We start from the raw sequence: 19,880 nt of genomic DNA on the forward strand, positions 1-19,880 counted from the left end.
AATTTCCCTGAGCCTCAGTTTGCTCATCTGTAGAATAATGATACAAATACCTCTCTCATAGGCTTGCTGTGGAGATAAAATTCAGTGATACCTATAAAGCTCTTAACACAGAGTGCGTAAGCATAGGTATTCATTTGTCTCTGTCCTATCCACCACAGACTCACATATTTTCACCCCAAACTGGACCAGAAAGGCAAAGGTCCCCAACATGGGAAAGGTAGCAAGCTTGGGGCTGCCACCCATGAGCTTCAGAGACAGCAAGGCCGGGAGCGGGCTGAGTTCTGGTTGGGCCTTGCCGTTAGGCTCCTTCAGTTTTCCTCCAAAACCTGAACCTGGATGGACCTTGAGTACTTTTAAATGGGCCCATGCCAGGGCAGGAAGTGCTTTTTCCCCAAGAACAAACAAGTGTATCTTTTTCTAGTTCAAAAGTCCCTTGTTATCTATGGCAACAGGAAATGTGTTTCTATCCACGAATGAATCAGGGGATCCTACACTCAGTACAGTCCTTGAGTGTTAGAGCTGCAGGAGGCCTTAGAGACCAAGAACCAACAATTCTCATAAGGCAGAGAACTTGGGCATGGGGATGAAGGCCTTTGAAAGTGAAAAGGAAATAGAGGACAGTTGCCAGGCTTTTCTAACATCTCGAGGTGCCAGGAAATGAGCAACATGGGATCCCTTCCCTGACTGGCCTATGTTTTCCTCAGCTCTATGGGGCTGTCATAGGGAAATTCCTTCAGAGGAAGGGAAATTGAAGCCCTGAGTAAATTACCCAGGCTCTCAGCCGCTGTATCATGGGACTCTGGCTCAGAGATGAGAAGAAAGTCTGAAGGTGGTGGCCAGGTTGGATCTGGGATAGCACCACTTACTAGCTGTTGTGCTGGGTGCCTTCCACCCACTCACTCAATTCATTTATGCCAAGCTCCGTGGGGGGTAGAAGAGCCTCAAGTCTCACATGTATTAAAACATAACAACTGTTCTATGACATCCTTCTCTGGCCCTAGCTCTCCTTCCCTTTTCAGGCAAGCTCTTAGAAAAACTTGATTGCTGATTTCTTCTTCTGAAGAACAGTCCTTGGACTTTATCCCTTGGTCTCCATCTCTAATACTTCTCTAGGCAAAGCCCAACTCATCTCTCACCTGCCTCTAGTCTCTTGGCTCCTTCACAGCAGCTGGACTGCCAAGCCGGCAATTACGAACATCTACTTCCTTGCTTTAAGCTCTTTGATGACTCCCCACTGTCCACCAGATCAAGTGCCCCCTCCTTCACCTGGCACATGACACCCTTTGTGATCTGGCCCCTGCTTATCTGTCCTTATTTCTTGTCACTCTCCCACAAGAAACATGCATTTTAGTCATACTTAACTAATTACAGTTACTGGAATGTGCCCACACTTTTTGATACCTCTCTCTGTTTGCACATACCATTCTTTCTCCTTGGAATGCTCTTTCCAGCTTGACTGTCTGGCAGTTTGACTTTCCTATAAGCTGCAGCTGAAACGTGTTTTCTCTCATGAAGCCTTCCTTGATCTTCTATCTTTTTTTTCTTTGCTTCAGGCTCCTTGTCACCTAGGTGGCACCCTCCTCATACTACCTGGCCAGTTCTTGTCACATCTGGTCTCGTTTATCTCCACCCCAGCCCGTAATTATTTTTCTCGTGAGCTTTATTCTATACCAGGCACTCTGGTAACAATGTACACATTTATCCCTTTGAATCTTCACATAACCCTGTGAGTTTGGTACCATTATCATCCTTGTTTTACAGCTAAGAAAACTAAGGCTTGAAGAATCTAGGTCACTTACCCAACATCACCCAGGATATGGGGTTAATAAATAGCACAGTGGAGATCCAAATGCAGGCTGACTCAAAAGGCTTGACCCTGGCACTAAAGTATCTAGTCTTTATTCCTTCAACTTGTGTAATAATACTGGGAGAGGCTTGCTGAGGCTGGGCAGAAGCAGAGATGAAATTCTTTAGGTCCATGTGTCCTGATGTCCTAGAGGTTACAGAAGTGACCTTGGGGCAGCCTAATGGCCAGAATCTGAGACAGAGAGCAGGGTGAGGAAAGAAACCAGGAGAAAAAGATGCAAAGCTTGAGGTACTGACGCTGTTCAACAGCTCACACAGTATCCCCTGGCCATGCCTAGACAGAGAAGGTCAAACAGTCCTGAGCAAGACTGACAGGTGGCTAGGAGAAGGGGTGGGGAGGAGCAAATGAAGCTAGAGTTCAGGCTCCAACTGCCACCTGGTGGTCAGCCTTAGAGAGACAAGTAGATGGGGCTAGGGTCCTGTCTTGGCACAAGCCAAAGGGCAGAGAGGCTGCTCAAGTGAGCTGGGCCCTGGTTCACAGCATTCATTCAGTCATTCATCCATCCATCTTTCCACTCATGTCTTCATTCAACAAAGGTGTATTAATACCAGGCACAGTCCAGGCACTAGGAATACAGCAGTGACTAGTACAAAAATGCCTGCTGTCACTGAGCTCATATTCTTGCCGTGGAAGACAGACAAAAAATAAGTAGATGACATAGTGTGTTAGATGATGATGAATACTATGGAGGAAAATCAGGGAAAGGGGAGCGGCAGAGGCTTTGCCATTTTAAATACAGCCTCACCGAGAAGGGAAAATTTGAGAAAATGCCTGAAGGAGGTGAGAAAGTTAGCCATGGAGATGTCTGTGGGAAGAGGATTCTACAATAAGGAAACAGCCCAGGAAAGACCCTAAGGTAGGAGCACATGTGATTGAGGAACAGTCAGGAGGCCAGTGTGGCTGGAGCAGAGTAAGGGGTGGGATAATAGGAAATAAGCACAGAGAGGTAGGCAGCGGTTAGATCGTGTGGGGCTCTGAAGGCCTGTTTTCTATACTGAGTGACATGGGGAGCTATGGGAGAGTACCTTGCTCAGGGTCACCCAAGCTGGCAAGTGGCACTAGACCAGAACAGGAATGAGAACCCAGAAATAGCCCCACACAAATCTGCCCAAGTGAGTTTTGACAAAGGCACAAAAGCAGTTCAGTAGAGGAAGGATAGTCTTTCCAACAGATGGTGCTGGAGCAGTCGGACAGCCATAGGCAAAAAAAAAAAAATAAATAATCCTTGACCTAAACCTCACACCTTATACAAAACAGAACCCACGATGGATCGGTTACGGATGACTTCAAATATAAAATGCATTACCTAAATGTAAAACATAAAATTGTAAAACTCTTAGAAAAAATTAGGAGAGCATCTTTGGGACCTGGGGCTAGGGAAAGGATTTTTATGCTTTTTTTAATGCTTTTTTATGCTTGACACCAAAAGCATAATTCACAAAAAGAAAAATTGATACATTGGACCTCATCAAAAGTAAAAACTTCTGCTCTGTGTAAGACATCTTTTGTTCACAACACACCAAAATAAAAAACAAAACTATCAGCTTTGTTTATGATAGCACCAAGATGTCCTTCATCAGGTGAATGGTTAAACAAACTGGTACATTCATGGAATACTACTCAGCAATGAAAAGGATGAACTATTGATACAGGCAACAACTTGCATGAATCTCCAGGGAACTATGCTGAGTGAAAAAAGCCAATCCCAAAAGGATACATACAATATGATTCCATTCGTGTAACAATCTTGAAGAAACAAAATTATAGATAGGAAAACAGGTACATGGTTGCCAGGGACTAGTGATGAGGGGAAGGAAGTAGGTGAATGTGGTTATAAAAAAGACAACAGGAAGACTCCTTGTGAATGCTGAGCAGTACTGTACCTTGACTGGGGCTGTGATGCATGGACCTCCCCGTGTGACAAAACTGCACAGAACTCCACACACACACCCAAATAAGTTCATGTAAAACTGGTGCAATCTGAATAAGCTCCGTGGAATGTCTCTCTGTCAGTCAACTGGTTGTGATACTGTCATACAGTCATACAAGATGCCAACATTGGCAGAAGTGGGGTGAAGGATGCACAAGACTGGGACCCTGCAGCTTCCTATGAATTACTTCAAAATAGAAATTTTGAAACAAAACCAAAAGCCCTAGAAGAAACCATGAGAGACTCTAAACAAAAACTTGGAGTGTTTTGATCAAAAAAGTTTGGAGACCTCCACTGTGACAGTTTAAAAAACAACAAAAACACCTTAAAAGATTTTCCAGTGTTAATACCTGAAAAATCAATGAAAAAAATCAGAACTATTATGACCTGACATTAATAAGGGGGATATTCAAGATGACAATTTGTCCAACAGTCTTATTTTACAGATGGGGAAATTGAGGCATGGAGACGGGAAGCTACTTGTCCAAGGTCATATATAGCAAAGGAGAATGTTGGAAGTAAAATCCTCTTGGTGCCCAGTTTCAGTGAGGATGATAAGGGGCTCGGTGGGGGCAACAAGGCCAAGTGCCTTCATCTTTGTGAGCTTCTCTTCCTTAAGCTCTGTAAAATGGCTGGTTATGAGTTTAAGTACCTAGCCCAGTGCCTGGCACCTAATTAACTGATACTCTGTAAACTGTAGTTTCCTAACCCCCTTTGTTTGAAAGAGGGGTCACCATGCCTTCAAAGCTGGGAGAGACAGAGACTGAAGCCACAGCAAGGAGTCACCGTTACCTTCCTTCCAGCCCTCTCTGAGTTCTAGACCTCTAGTAGAGATTGATCCTGGTACTGTCCTGGGGGTAGGGCTGAGGGTCACCATGGAGATGAGTGAGGAAGGGGGATGAATGAGGCTTTTAGTTTCTTTTCTTTTTTTTTTTTTAATGAAATTGATTGTCAAATTGGTTTCCATACAACACCCAGTGCTCATCCCAACAGGTGCCCTCCTCAATGCCCATCACCCACTTTCCCCTCCCCCCCACCCCCATCAACCCTCAGTTTGTTCTCAGAGGCTTTTAGTTTCTATGGAGACAGCTTGAGAAGTGGGGATGTGATTTGGAAGAAAGGTTGGGGAGTGTGGAGTTCTTTCCATGAAGATGGGGAGGGGGCTTTCTGAGGCTCACCTAGGGGTGGAGGGGGGGAATTGGAGAAATGAAGCCTCTCATCTCCATGGCGACAGATGGGGGTGGAGTGGAGTCACCTAGGGAACCGTGGGAAGTGAAGCTTTCTATCTCTGGTGCTTAGAGGGCTACTAGGGGTTCACTTAGACCTATTGAAATGTTTTCCGTGTTCTTCTGTGTACCACCTAAATTCGTCTGTCACATCACCTGTATGCCTCCATACTTTGGGAAAGGCTGGACAAGTATATCTACTGTAGTCTCTCAGAGCTACTATGGAGCTCAGTTAAGACATTGTTTATCTAAGTTCTTAGAATTAAGGGTTATACAAATGAGCATGCAGTAGCCCCTGCTTGCTTTTCGTGATCCATGAGGACAGGGGTTTTGTCTGTCTTGTTCATTCTAGTGCCTAGAACAGTGTCTTACATATAGCAGGCATTCAGTAAATACATCGTGAATAAATTAATCACCTATCTGCTGTTGCCTCTGACTGTATGTTCCAATAATAACAGAATGGTTCAAGCTCCCCTACACATGCTGTCACCATTCAAGACTCAGTTTCGACATCATCTCCTTTGAGAGTCCTTCTGTGAACCCCCCTGGCTAGGCTTCCTTCCTGGGTGTTTCCATCATGCCATCCATGTGTCACTATAAAGGCATTTACCACATTACACTGAAATCATTTGTTGTCTTTCTCTCCTTCACCTTAGCTGTTGGAGCCTCGAGAGCAAAGACTATGCAAATTCATATCCCAGTAGCTAGCACAGTGGCTGGCATGTAATAGGTCCTCAATAAATGTTTAATGGAACCAAATGCCTTCCTATTGTTTATACCACATCTACACTCCCCTGGCTGACTATATGTTCTCCATAATGCGGACCAGCCTACTGATTTGATCTTACTTCCTTTTACTGTTAACACAAGTCTGTTACATGTTCGTGTCCTCATGTTCAGGCCTAGGTCTGTCATGTCATGTTCAGGCCTAGGTCTGTAAATTGTTCTTCACTAGGTCTGTAAATCCCCCCCCCTTTTCTATAGTACAATATAGTGGTTAAGAGCTTGAGCTCTAAAATCGGATCTCAATTCAATGAGTTGGGTTCAAATCCCAGTATAAGCCAACACCATTAGGCCAGTTACTTTAGCGTCTCTGAGCCACAGTTTCCTCTTCTGTAAAACCAGGTTGTAACATCAGCTTCTTAATGGAAGTTGTGAGAATCTGTTGAGAAAATGCATGTGAAGAACTCTGCATGGTCACCTGGCAGTAGTGAGTGCTTGGAGAAGGTTAAGTGTTGTTGTTATGGAACATTTTTCCTTTAACACTGAGTCCCTGCTGAACAGGTGTGAAGTGCTATGCTGAGGTAAACAAAGACTAATAAGACACTCTACCTGGCCTCAAGGAGCTCTCAGTCTAGTGAAAGACAGCTGTGGATAGAGAAAACCATTACCCAGTACTACCTATCATAGGGAGATGAGTGAAGTGTTGTAAGAGCTTAGAGGAGGGTGTCTCACCTACAGGTGAAAGATCAGGAAATACATCCTGAAAGAAGGGATTCTTGAGTTAGGTCATGAGTAATGAATAGAAATTTGCCAGGCAGACAAGGGAGAGGACATTCCAGGCAGAAGGCACAGCCCCTATCAATGCATGAAGGCCTAAGGTAGCACGATAGGTGTTGGAGAACAAGGAGTTTGCTAAAGGTAGAGCTTAGGGAGGAAGAGAATGAAAAAGATCTCAGCATTAGATCAGAAAGGATCTTGTAAGTCAGGTATAGAGTTTGACCTATATGGGAATGCCCCCCCCCCCAGGGCCAAAGTTATTCCCTCCATTCTTACCCAATCATTATTTGCTTATTTGTTTACAAGTCTCTTCCATTGAACTATGGGCCCCTTAAGGGCTCAAACCCTGTTTCCTCGCTCTTTGAATTCCCAGTGCCTAACATTGTGGTAGCACACAAAGAATGTAGAAAGAAGGATGGAAGGGGCTTCTGCAAAGTCATACAGTTACTCAGTAGCAGAGGAGGTGGAACACAAATCTGAGTGTCCAGAGTATTTTTATAACTGCAGAACCACATTCCTAAAAGTTAGATATAGAAGTAGGAACTGAAATCTTTGATTTAATGCAGTCTTTGTTGTTTTGGAGTTTTTCCTTTCATGGCTCAGTGAGCTTCTTGCCATTAGTCAGACAAATTCTAATCTCAAAAACAATTGGTGAAGGGGCGTCTGGCTGGCTCAGTTGGTAGGGCATGTGACTCTTGACCTTGGGGTCATAAGGTCAAGCCCCACGTTGGACATAGAGATTACTTAAAAAAAAACTTGCTGAAGATAGTTTAAACACTAAGAATGAGAAAGTAATTATTCCACAAATAATTTTTGGCCAGTTACAGCCTGCTCTTGGCTTTGCCCCCTACACAAGTAGATCTCATCTAGTGCTGTTGCTGGCATTACAGGTACAATTATCAGTAGAATGTTACTCACTCAGGACAAAACAGCAGTTGATCCTCTAAAGCAGACTGGAGAAGGTCTAAGCTGCCAAGCACACCAATTCAGATAGGCAGGAAAAGGTCTGCTTTAACATTTCTCTTGAATCACACAACTGGTTTACTAAGTTGACAAATTTTTGTTAAGAATCAAACATGACAGGGGTACCTGGATGGCATAGTCGGTTGAGTATCCAACTTCAGCTCAGGTCATGATCTCACGGTTTGTGGGTTGGTGAGTTCAAGCCCTGCATTGGGCTCTGTGCTGACAGCTCCGACCTTGGAGCCTGCTTCGGATTCTGTATCTCCCTCACTCTGCCCCCACCCATTCGTGCTCTGTCTCTCTCTCTCAAAAATAAATAAACATCAAAAAAAATGTTTAAAAAGAGTCAAACATGACAAATGAATATCTGTCATGTCTATCAGGGAGTCACATCAGAAAATACTTGAAAAGTCATCTCATTTCTGCAGTCATATATAGATTACTTAAAATGCTTTCTACTATTCTCCTGGACTCTAGTTTCTCCTCATCCCAACTCCCTCTGTATACTGTTGCTTAGTCAGTTGTCTCAGCTCTGTGACCTTGGACAAATCACCAAACCTCTCGGTCTGTTTCGTTATCTGCTAAATGAAGTGGCTGTGCTAGATTAGCGTCCTTTCTACTGTGTTAGTTAGAGTCCTAGAATCCCACAGAGGTACCTTGGTGCCTTTGGTGCCACTGAGCAGGTTGGAGGAAAGGTGGGCCAGAGGCTGAGTTGGCAGGCCTCTGTGTATCCATTCAAACACAGCAGCCCTTTTAGAAATGATAGGCCTGGGACGCCTGGGTGGCTCAGTCGGTTGAGTGTCTGACTTCGGCTAAGGTCATAATCTCACAGTTTGTGGGTTTGAGCCCCATGTCGGGCTCTGTGCTGACAGCTCAGAGCCTGGAGTCTGCTTCATATTCTGTGTCTCCCTCTCTCTCTCTGATCCTCCCCGCTCACACTCTGTCTCTCTCTCTCTCTCAGAAATAAACATTAAAAAAAATTTTTTTTTTAAAGAAAAAGAAGTTATGGGCCTGCCTAAAACCTGGTTTGGAAAGCCAGTTCTGCCATTTCAAAAAGTTTATTTCCATGATTTCCAAGGGCCCTTCTTGTTCCCTTAAACTAGGACTTAAAATTAAAATCACTAGGATGTTTTAATGTGATAGTGTTTACACACAGAAACACAATAAACAACTCATTTTTATTGTTGCTTTTTTTTCTAACCACTTTTTAATCTGGGGATCACCTCAGAATAGGATGCAGTGCACTACTTAGCACAACAATTTGAATATGCACTCTGAATGCAATTGGCAACTCCCATAAAGACTATTATTGTGTTGTTGTTTTTTTTATTTATTTTTTTTTATTTATATATGAAATTTATTGTCAAATTGGTTTCCATACAACACCCAGTGCTCATCCCAAAAGGTGCCCTCCTCAATACCCATCACCCACCCTCTCCTCCCTCCCACCCCCCATCAACCCTCAGTTTGCTCTCAGTTCTCAACAGTCTCTTATGCTTTGGCTCTCTCCCACTCTAACCTCTTTTTTTTTTTTTTTCCTTCCCCTCCCCCATGGGTTCCTGTCAAGTTTCTCAGGATCCACATAAGAGTGAAACCATATGGTATCTGTCTTTCTCTGTATGGCTTATTTCACTTAGCATCACACTCTCCAGTTCCATCCACGTTGCTACAAAAGGCCATATTTCATTTTTTCTCATTGCCACGTAGTATTCCATAGTGTATATAAACCACAATTTCTTTACCCATTCATCAGTTGATGGACATTTAGGCTCTTTCCATAATTTGGCTATTGTTGAGAGTGCTGCTATGAACATTGGGGTACAAGTGCCCCTATGCATCAGTACTCCTGTGTCCCTTGGATAAAGTCCTAGCAGTGCTATTGCTGGGTCATAGGGTAGGTCTATTTTTAATTTTCTGAGGAACCTCCACACTGCTTTCCAGAGTGGCTGCACCAATTTGCATTCCCACCAACAGTGCAAGAGGGTTCCCGTTTCTCCACATCCTCTCCAGCATCTATAGTCTCCTAATTTGTTCATTTTGGCCACTCTGACTGGCGTGAGGTGATATCTGAGTGTCCTTTTGATTTGTATTTCCCTGATAAGGAGCGACGCTGAACATCTTTTCATGTGCCTGTTGGCCATCCGGATGTCTTCTTTAGAGAAGTGTCTATTCATGTTTTCTGCCCATTTCTTCACTGGGTTATTTGCTTTTCGGGTGTGGAGTTTGGTGAGCTCTTTATAGATTTTGGATACTAGCCCTTTGTCTGATATGTCATCTGCAAATATCTTTTCCCATTCCGTTGGTTGCCTTTTAGTTTTGTTGGTTGTTTCCTTTGCTGTGCAGAAGCTTTTGATCTTCATAAGGTCCCAGTAATTCACTTTTGCTTTTAATTCCCTTGCCTTTGGGGATGTGTCGAGTAAGAGATTGCTACGGCTGAGGTCAGAGAGGTCTTTTCCTGCTTTCTCCTCTAAGGTTTTGATGGTTTCCTGTCTCACATTCAGGTCCTTTATCCATTTTGAGTTTATTTTTGTGAATGGTGTGAGAAAGTGGTCTAGTTTCAACCTTCTGCATGTTGCTGTCCAGTTCTCCCAGCACCATTTGTTAAAGAGACTGTCTTTTTTCCATTGGATGTTCTTTCCTGCTTTGTCAAAGATGAGTTGGCCATACGTTTGTGGGTCTAGTTCTGGGGTTTCTATTCTATTCCATTGGTCTATGTGTCTGTTTTTGTGCCAAGGACTATTATTTTGAAAGCCATAGAAAAAGGGCTTACAAAGTTGAGGAGCAAATTCAATTTCTGCATACTTTTTTTTCCTCTGAGGCAACAGCAAAGCTGTGTCTTAATCCAAGCAAATGCACAGAAACACATTATCTGTAGTCCCACAATTACCGAGTTTCCAAGTCTCCTCCACAAGTACTATCTTCTTTGTATCTTCTTTGTATTCCTGTAGTCACTGACCCTGAAAGTTCAGTTTACTAGAGTAATTAGAGGTGCCAGACAAATCAAATAAGTAATTTTCCAGAGCCACCTTTCTTCCTCAGCTTCTAAAGCTGAGGGGTTGTCAAGGGAGGTTTCTTAGAATCACCTGGGAAGCCTTTCCAACCTACACTTAGTGCGCCCCACACCCCTCTCCCTCCTGCAAAGCGCTGCTTTAGCTTGGGGCTTCATGGAGTCCCACTTAAAAGGGCCTGTCCATCTTTTTAAATCGTACTCGATCTAAGATAGATATAGGTTAAAAACAAGTGAACATAGAAGACACTGGCTTTGTCACAACTGGTTGGGCAAGTCACTTCTTTCTGGTCTCAGTTTTTTCCTCTGCTCTTTGAGGTCCCCTTCCAGCTTTGAAATTCTCAGACTGCATATCCTGTCTAAGAAGCTTTCTGAAGTACTCTTAGCATAGAATGACTTGTCATTTCTTAGTTTTCCAACAGCCTGTGCAATACAGCATATCCCCTAGTTCTGTACTGTCCTATGTTGCCCTCTAGTTGTTTTCACATGAATTTTTTTCTTCTCAACCAAAGTTAGTTTAAAATATATTTAGTTGAAGAACTTATTTTCCAGGTTAGGCAGTGTGCATTCTGCTTAACTTGAATCCCCTAGGGCAACTTGTGGTGTGTCCGAAGGCAATCACTATATTGATTCATTCAAAGCAATGACATCCCTTCTTTCAAAGACCTGGAGTTCTGTTTTTACATCATTGCTGTCCAGTAGAAATATAATGTGATCCCGATATGTAATTTTAAGTTTTCTAGTGGGCACGTTAAAAAAGTGAAAAGACACAAGTGAAATTAATTGTAACCCTATCTTTAACCCAAACATATACAAAATATTAGCACTTTAACATATCAGTGTGAAAATCGAGATATTTTATATTCCTTTTTCGTAGTAAGTTTTCGAAATTGGTTGTGTATTTTACGCCTACACCACATTTCGTTTCAAAATAGCCACATCCGCGGGCTCAGTAGCCCCATGTAGCTAGAGGCTACCCTATTGAACACCGCAGTTCTGCATGATTGGGTTGCTTTCCAAACCGACCACTTTTTTTTTTCTATTCTTAGGACACTGAGCACTAGGTTAGCTGGAAGGGTGTAAAACTTAATCGGACTCATTCTTGTAAGGGAAATAGAGTTGTAAATCGCTAGCTGTAATCCATTGTCGTTGGTGTCTTGACAGATTCACAGAAAGTGAAAATTTTCAGTGGCTTGGGGGGGGGGTATAAAAGAAGGTTTCACAAAATAAGTAACTTTTGAAAGGAAACTGTGGAGTGACTAGAGTTGCAGGTTACCAGGGGTGTGTGAGGGAGGGGTGGGTGCGTGTAGGAGCCCCGCCGATAGGTCGCAGGGGTGCGGGGGAGGGGTGTAGCGTGTGCATGCGTGCGTGCGTGCGTGCGTGCGTGTGTGTGTGTGTGTGTGTGTGTGTGTGTAGGAGGGTGACGTGAATGGGAAGAGGGCGGGCCTCAGAATTGGCTGGATGCATGGAAGCCGCAGGGGGGCGCCCTTTGCACTTCGCACTCAAGCGCACAGACGACCAAACCGAGGGAGCGAGGGGGCGCCTGGAGCCCCTGCCTGCCCCGGCCCCTCAACAAAGGGAGCGCCTCGTGAGGTGAGGCGTGCGCCTGGCCTGCCCCCGCAGTGAATTCAGCCTCGTCCGGCCGGGGCTAAGCTCAGAGCCCACGGAACATCCCGGCTAGGCGTCAGCCACGAGGAGCAAACCGTAAAACAGCACCCAGGGATGTGCCTGTTTGCTTGTTTTTAGCAGATCCCTACTACTTGTGATAGGCAGCAGCCTGCAAAAATAAGCGTATGGAACCGATGGCTAGTGTCTGCAACCAGTGGCGTCCGGAAGTTCTTTGACGCTTTGGTAACGACGGAGCGACTGGACCAATACGGCGCTCTTTCCGGTCTCGTTCACAGTCGCCGAGTTCTCCTCTTCCAAGATTGCCTTTGACCCCGGAAGTGAAGTTTTCCGCGTACCTTCCTCTCACCAAGATGGCAACAGCCGAAGACGAGTTACTGCCACCGCGGCTTCCCGAGCTGTTTGAAACCAGCAAGCAGCTTCTGGACGAAGTCGAAGTAGCGACTGAGCCCACCGGTTCCCGGATAATCCAAGATAAGGTGTTCAAGGGACTAGACCTCCTTAAGAAGGCTGTTGAAATGTTAGCACAGCTCGACTTGTTCAGGTATGGGGGACAGGGTATTAATGGTTACCAAGGGTGGAGTCATTGAGTCTGGGTAGAGGAGACCCTTTTAAAAAGGACTAGGAACCTTTCATTCCCACCTCCCGCTGCGATCTTGTGTACCTTGTTTACGTTCTCCACCTGGCTTCGAGATAGTTGATATCCCGCGACTCTGCTCCCTAGTGTCGACTCTTTGAAAAGGCATTGGGTATGAGCCGTCAGCCACCTTCATTCAAGAAAACCGGCCACTGTTCCTCGGGCCTTCTCCCTTCGCACACCCACCGCCCTCCCCTCCCCCAGGCAGCAAGGGGCTACAGTGTGATTGCCCATCCAGGCTTCACAGCCTCCTCTTTGCTCTTTCCAGCCGAAATGAAGATTTGGAAGAGATTGCTTCCACCGACCTGAAGTACCTGCTGGTGCCAGCATTTCAAGGAGCGCTCGCCATGAAACAAGTCAACCCCAGCAAGCGTCTAGATCATTTGCAGTGGGCTCGAGAACACTTTTTAAACTACTTAACTCAGTGCCAATACTATCATGTGGCAGAGTTTGAGCTGCCCAAAACGAAGAACAACTCACCTGATAATAATACTGCTAGTTCCTCCATGGCCTATCCTAGCCTCGTTGCAATGGCATCTCAAAGACAGGCTAAAATAAAGAGGTGGGTCAATAGCTATAATTTGAGGACTGCCCAATGGCAGTGCTATTGTGGGGGTGTGTGTGCATGTTTTTGGGAGGGAGGGGAACAGTGGTGTCTGTCACTCTCTTGGTTCCTGTTGAGCATTAGGCCTGGTGAGAGGAAGTTCTCCTGAGTTTTTCAAGAAGCTTCTGCCTTTGTTGAGATGGTCATACCTGTCGGACCTCTGCTACCCTGTGGTTGCCAACAGCAGAACGTTCTTTAGCATAGCGTCTCCCGATCATATCCCACAGCACAGCACAGCAATATTCATATGGTACAATGGGGTAGATATCTCTGAAGGGCACAGTGTCTTGTAGCTATAATCCATTTATGGTCCACTGAGTGAGAAGTTCTGTTCTGAGTAATGGCTCAGGTGTGTAACATCCTGAGCTAATGTTAGTCCTGCACAGCTTCATCATGTGACCTTGAAGTTGCTTACTCTCAGTTTAGTGTAAAAACCCATTTGATGAGTGCTCACAGTGTCCAGGATCTATGGTAGGCACTGGGGGTACAAACTGAGTGTGTTTGTAGGAATATGGGTGGTCTCCACCTTGGAGGAGTTTACAGTATGGTGAGGAAAAGAGGCATAGAAACAGAGTAGCAATATAAAAGGATGTGATGGAGAAATGCACAGGTACTGTGAGAACAGACAGGAAGGGCACCTAACCAAAGAAGGAGCAGGAGAGACAGAAGTCTCCCTGGAGGAGGTGACTCATGTGATGAGTTGTTTAAGGATGGATAGGAGTATCATCTAGAGGAAGAGGAAACACTATTTCCAGCAGAGGAAATAGTGTTAGTAAAGCTACAGGGGCATGAAAGAGCACAGTGCTGGGCTTGGAATGTATGTGGGGAACTACTGTAAGCAATCAGATGATGCTAGAACATGAAAGGGGTGAGGGAAAAGGGGAAGGAGCAATGCTGAAGAATGTTGTGGGGTCCAGACCAAGGAGACTTGGGGTGTGAGGAAGGTGAAGGAACAGCCCTACTGCTAAGAACGTGGGGAGGGGTTTTAGTCTCAGTTCCACCATTTAATCACTCTGGCTTGGGGTAAGTTGCTTAATCACTTGTGCCTTAATTTCCCCAGCTGTAAAATTCGATAACAATAGGTATTTCTTCATAAAGTAGTTTTGAAGATGAAAAGAGAAATACACAAAAAGCGCTTAGCACAGTGTCTGATACAGTAAATACTCAAAGTCAGCTACTGTTATATCTTAGTAGCTGAGTACAGGTTGTGGAGTCAGAGTGGGGTTTGAGACCCAGCTTTACCTGTAAGCCATTGGGCTTTGGGTAACTTATATAACCTGTCTGAGCCTCAGGGTTCCTCATGTAAAATCATGTAAAAATAATAATTGTACCTGTTTTATAGGATTAAGAAACATAAATAAGAGCACATAAAACAGCTAGCACAGTATCTGGCACATAGTCACTAGTCTATAAATGTCACTTACCAGTAGGCCATGCTAAAGAACCTAAACTTCAGTTGCTGACTGGGATTCACTGGAAGTTTTGGGTTTTTTTTAAAGAGTAGCACGATCATATTTGCATTTTAACTAGCATACACTGGTAGCAGTTAGGAAGCGGTGTGAGGGAGAATATTAGATCCAGTTAGGTCACAAGTAATGAGGCCTCACTACAGCAGTGGCAGAAGAGATGGGATAGATTTATTTAGAAGGGTTGAATCGTCAGGAAACTTGGTGATCAGTTAGTTCTGAGAGGTGGGGTAGATGGAAGCAACACAAGGAAGATGTCCACGTTTGTGTGATAGGTAGATGGCTTGTGGAACTCATTAAGATGGGGAATAGAGGAGGAAGAACAAATCAGGGGATAGGGAAGTGTAAAAATTTGGTATTGAGCCATTTAAGGTGTTTAGGAGTCCTCCAGAGAGAGGTATCTGGTAGTATGTAGCTCAGAGGAGAGGCCTGGTCTAGAGAGGTGAAAATTGATTCATTCACTTGGCCAATATGTATTGAGCCTTTCTTGTGCACCAGGAACTGTTCTAGGTAATGGAGAACCAGATGAAGTCAATGGCCTCATGAAGCTTTTATTTTGGTGGAGGAGACAGATAATAAGCTAGTAAATAATAATATAATTTCAGGTGGTATATATAGTTCAGGGTTAGTGACAGTGAATAATTTTTGAGGAAATGGGATAAACTGATAGGAAGTGGAATTCAGCATCATGTCTTTTGTAAGAAGGTGGGGGCAGCTCATTGGCACGTAACAGGTAGTTTAAGCAGTGAGTTTGGTATCCAAATAATTATACTTTACCCCAAAAAGGACTATAAATGCCATAGAGATACAGTGTTGTAGAGAAAGACCAAGGAGTGAGCACATCTGGTTGGAGGGATGAGGATGAAGTTTCAGGATGCAATGCACTTGAGAAGAGCCTTGAATTATGGTCAAGAATGGAAATTACAGATTTTCCTGAATGTAAAAGAAATAATACTGATTGTAGAAAATTGGAAAACCAATATTTTTTGAATTAAAAAAAAAAAGGCCTTAATCCTGGCACTCAAAGATGATCTTTGTTAACTTCCTGATGTATTTGCTTCCAGATATATAGTTACTTTAGTTAATAAATGTGGAATAATACTGTATATATAGTTTTTTTATCCTCTTCAAGCCTAACATCATATTGTGAGCATTTCCCTGTGTCTTTTGAAACCATGATATTTAATGGTTACATAATATTCCATCCTATAGTTGTGCCACAATTATTTAATCTTTTATCGTCAAATATTTAGACTATGTATAGATTGGGGGGGGCTCATTTGTTTCTTTTGGTTTTGCTCTTGTAAGTAGTGGTATGAACAGACATCTTTAACTGCATCTGTCACTGTTTCATTAGGATAGATTTCTAGAAGGACCAGTGACTAGATCAAAGGGTTTGAATATTTTAAGACTTGATGGTAGCAACATTGCTTTCCACAATAACAAAGTTTTAGAATATGCCCCACCACACTGGGCTTGCACGTTAACACTTAGAAAATCCAGTTGGGAAAACCAAAAAAGGTATCTCATTGTTTTTACTTGCATTTCTTTGGCTGGAAAGCTTGGTCTTTGAACATTTTTTAAAAATGTCTACCAGACAAGATAACAACGTTATCTTTATGCTAATGGCTCCCACATTTATGTCATGAACCCAGACCTTTCCTGACCTTCAGACTCACAGACATCTAAGATTTAACATGGCCTAAGTTGAACCCTTGGTTTTTTAACTCCCAGTGTGCCCCCACACCCAGGTCTTCATCTCATTGAGTGCACCACCATTCACTTAGGAGTTAGCTTCACTTCCTCCCTTCTGAATCTCTACATCCCATCCACCAGCCAGGCCTGCCAGTTCTAGCTACAAAACGAATCTTCTGTTCTTCTGTTTCTCTGGGTCTCCACTATCATACCTTAGTGTAGGCCAATAGCACTTCACCTGAAATAGCCAAACCACTAACTATGAGGCCCTGCACAGTCTGGCACCTGCTTCTCTTCAGGCTTACCGTCTCCACTAGGTTCCAGCCCCAGTTGCCTTTTCTTTCAGTTCTTTGCACAAACCCAGTTCCTTCCTACTACAGTCTTTGTATGTGTTCTCCTTGCATGACATGCTCCTCACTTTTCTGTCGTCCTGGGCTTTGTCTTTCTCCTCTACTCTAGAATGTGTACTCCTTGAGGGCAGAAGCTATTTCTCTCTTATTCACTGTGGTATGCCTAGCACAGGGCCTGGCAAAGAGGAGGTGCTCAGGAAATATTTATTGTTGACAAGCAGGGGGAACAACATGAGCAGAAGCCCAAGGCGCTTGAGGTATGTACAGGGAATGCAGAATGGTCCAGTTAGGCAGAAGCTAAAAGTACTGTGGTCGGAGGTCTGCACAAGGAAGTAATGTGTGTATAGAATCCTGAAAGTGAGAGGCAGAAAGACAAATTGACATGTTATAATAGTATTTCAGCTGGGAAGAAGAGATAAAAATGAAGTGACAGCTATCAAAGACATTAGTTTTGCAGGAAACATTTGTATGATTAGAAAACACATTGTTGAGATCCTTGTTTATTTTCTATAAGTCTTCCCTCTTTACCTACTGAGGCCATCCTACATAAAACACCTAAATGGTATATCCTCTCTCTCAAAACCTGTTTCTTCACATATCCTCTCTACTGATTCTCAACTTTGACAGTAAGTATGAGTCTGGTTTGATTATCTGCACCTCCATTCTTGTGACAGAAATAGAGAAGTAGAAGCTAGGTAAGTAATGGATGGGTCTAGTGTTAGATTCACTGAACTTAGATTCTGAAGTGCCAGCTGGGTAGCCATGTCCATAGACAGAGGGCAATGTAACTAAAACTGGGAGGAGACTGTTTGGTGGCTAGTGCTAAAACTTTAGGAGCTTTTGGTGGGTATGGATAGTTTACCAAGGAAAAACGTTCAGAGAGGGAAAAAATGCCAAGGATAAAACCTTGGGGCAAATTAAGGGAGCAGAAAGAGGCGGGAAAGAGCAATCAGAAGTAAGACACTCAGCAAAGTATAGATAGAAGTGCTTTTAGAAGCCTGAGAAAGAGGGGCGCCTGGGTGGCGCAGTCGGTTAAGCGTCCGACTTCAGCCAGGTCACGATCTCGCGGTCCGTGAGTTCGAGCCCCGCGTCAGGCTCTGGGCTGATGGCTCAGAGCCTGGAGCCTATTTCCGATTCTGTGTCTCCCTCTCTCTGCCCCTCCCCCGTTCATGCTCTGTCTCTCTCTGTCCCAAAAATAAATAAACGTTGAAAAAAAAAATTTAATAAAAAAAAAAAAAATAGAAGCCTGAGAAAGAGAGAGAGCAAATGTTAAGTACTCTTTGAAGCTTCTCCCTGCCAAGCTGCCCTCCTAAATACTGTAACATTTAGTTTTTGTTACTTATCATAGTGGAACGATCTGTCATTCTGTAAACTGCAAACTCCTAAAGGTCAGAGACCTTGACTAATTGTATCTTTAGTATCATAATTGTATCACTGTGTCCCTAGAGCCCAAGACAACAAGACGATTATAGTAAGTACATGAAATTTCTGTGGGAGGAACAGTTACACGGTAGTCATAAAACACATTGAAGCAATACAGTATTGCACATAAAGCCTGGACTTGGAGTGACCAATCTGATTTCCTCCACTTAATAAGTGGGGCATCATCTAGCCCCTCCATTTTCCCATCCTCTAACAATATTTGTATTCTGTTGCTGCTTATGAAGTACTTTCATGTGTATTGTTCCATTTGATTCTGTTAACCCCAGGCAATGTAGCTTATTATCTCTATTTTAGAGATAAGGAAATGGGATATGAGAATTTGTTTGTCCAGAGTTACCTCATAAGTGTTCGGGCTAGGATTTAAACGCAGATCTTCAAATTCCCAGTTCTCGTGCTCATTCCAGCAAGGCACAGAAAGAGAAGAATGGTCATTTGAAAGGATAGACTATGGATTGAAAGAAGGTGTTTCTAGGATGGGGGAAAGGCACCAGTAGAGTGAAAAATTGTAACTGCTGATGCCAGGATGATTGATAGCGTGAGTCCTGGGAAAATGTGGGTAGTGACAGGTTTGATAGCAAAAGTGGAATGGTAAAGACATCGCCCTGGTAAAAATAGCATTAGCTCCTTAAAGACGAGGGAAGGAGGCAAGGTGAAACTACAGAGATTTTAAGGGAAAGAAGGAGATTGATGGCCATTGTCTGGCCATCTGGCACGTGTGATGGTGGCATGGAATCCACAAAAGATGAACAAAAAGAGATGAGCAAGAGTGACCGCTTGGCCAAAGTTTGATCATTTGAATTTGTTGTTGACTCATTTGACACAAATCTGTAATACATGAGCTCTCTGCAGCAGCCTGAGACCAGAAAAAGGGAGTGGGGAAAGTTGTCCAGAGTCAGAAGGGGGACAGGCATCGGGGATCCTAGGGTGGTACGGAGTGTTTCCATGTAATGGCTCACCATGGGAAATCTAGAACAGTGCTGAAGGTCTAGGATGGTGATTTTCAATCTGTCCCTTGGAGCTGTAAGATTCCACCACAGTGCCTGGGTAAGGGGGGATGTTGGGAGCCCTCCTCTATTTTAACTAGGGTGGATTTTTATCTATTTATTACTTACGGAGTTCCAAATAAACTCTCACAAGAAGAAAGGGTTCTTGGAGTGCCTAGGTGGCTCAGTCGGTTAAGGGTCCGACCCTTGATCTCAGCTCAGGTCTTGATCTCAGGGTCGTGAGTTCAAGCCCCACATTGGGCTCCGCGCTGGGTGTGAAGCCTACTTTAAAGAAGAAGGAGAAGGAGAGGAAGAAGAAAGGGTTCTTTTACTAAGACAAAACGGTTTTAAAAACGCTGGCCAAAAAAGCAGGAGTGGAAGAGCTAGAAGTTTCAAAGATGACAAGGAGTGAAATCGTAGGAGTGAGGAAGTGAAGAAGCAGCTGGAGAGCATGGTTACACTGCATTCAGATAATGGGAGAGGAAGCACAAGAACGTTACTCAGAGGACCCGTAAACTGACCCAGAATTTACCCTGGATTGTATACATTATAAGGCCCTGGTATGTTTTTTCCTGATGTAGGT

General features: G+C 43.8%; 1 protein-coding gene across 1 annotated transcript in view; it reads left to right on the plus strand.

The window, feature by feature from the left end:
- Window positions 1-11,972: 11,972 nt before the first annotated feature.
- IGBP1 (immunoglobulin binding protein 1) overlaps window positions 11,973-19,880 on the plus strand; it is a 34,329-nt gene continuing 26,421 nt past the window's right edge. Inside the window, exons 1-2 of the mRNA XM_040467686.1 lie at window positions 11,973-12,663; window positions 13,025-13,318. Of these exons, the coding sequence (XP_040323620.1) occupies window positions 12,473-12,663; window positions 13,025-13,318 (485 nt within the window). The 5' untranslated portion in view covers window positions 11,973-12,472. The remainder of the gene's footprint in view (window positions 12,664-13,024; window positions 13,319-19,880) is intronic.

Source organism: Herpailurus yagouaroundi, unplaced genomic scaffold, assembly GCF_014898765.1.
Source record: "Herpailurus yagouaroundi ecotype Mexico unplaced genomic scaffold, PumYag 67569, whole genome shotgun sequence".
Taxonomy (NCBI): domain Eukaryota; kingdom Metazoa; phylum Chordata; class Mammalia; order Carnivora; family Felidae; genus Herpailurus; species Herpailurus yagouaroundi.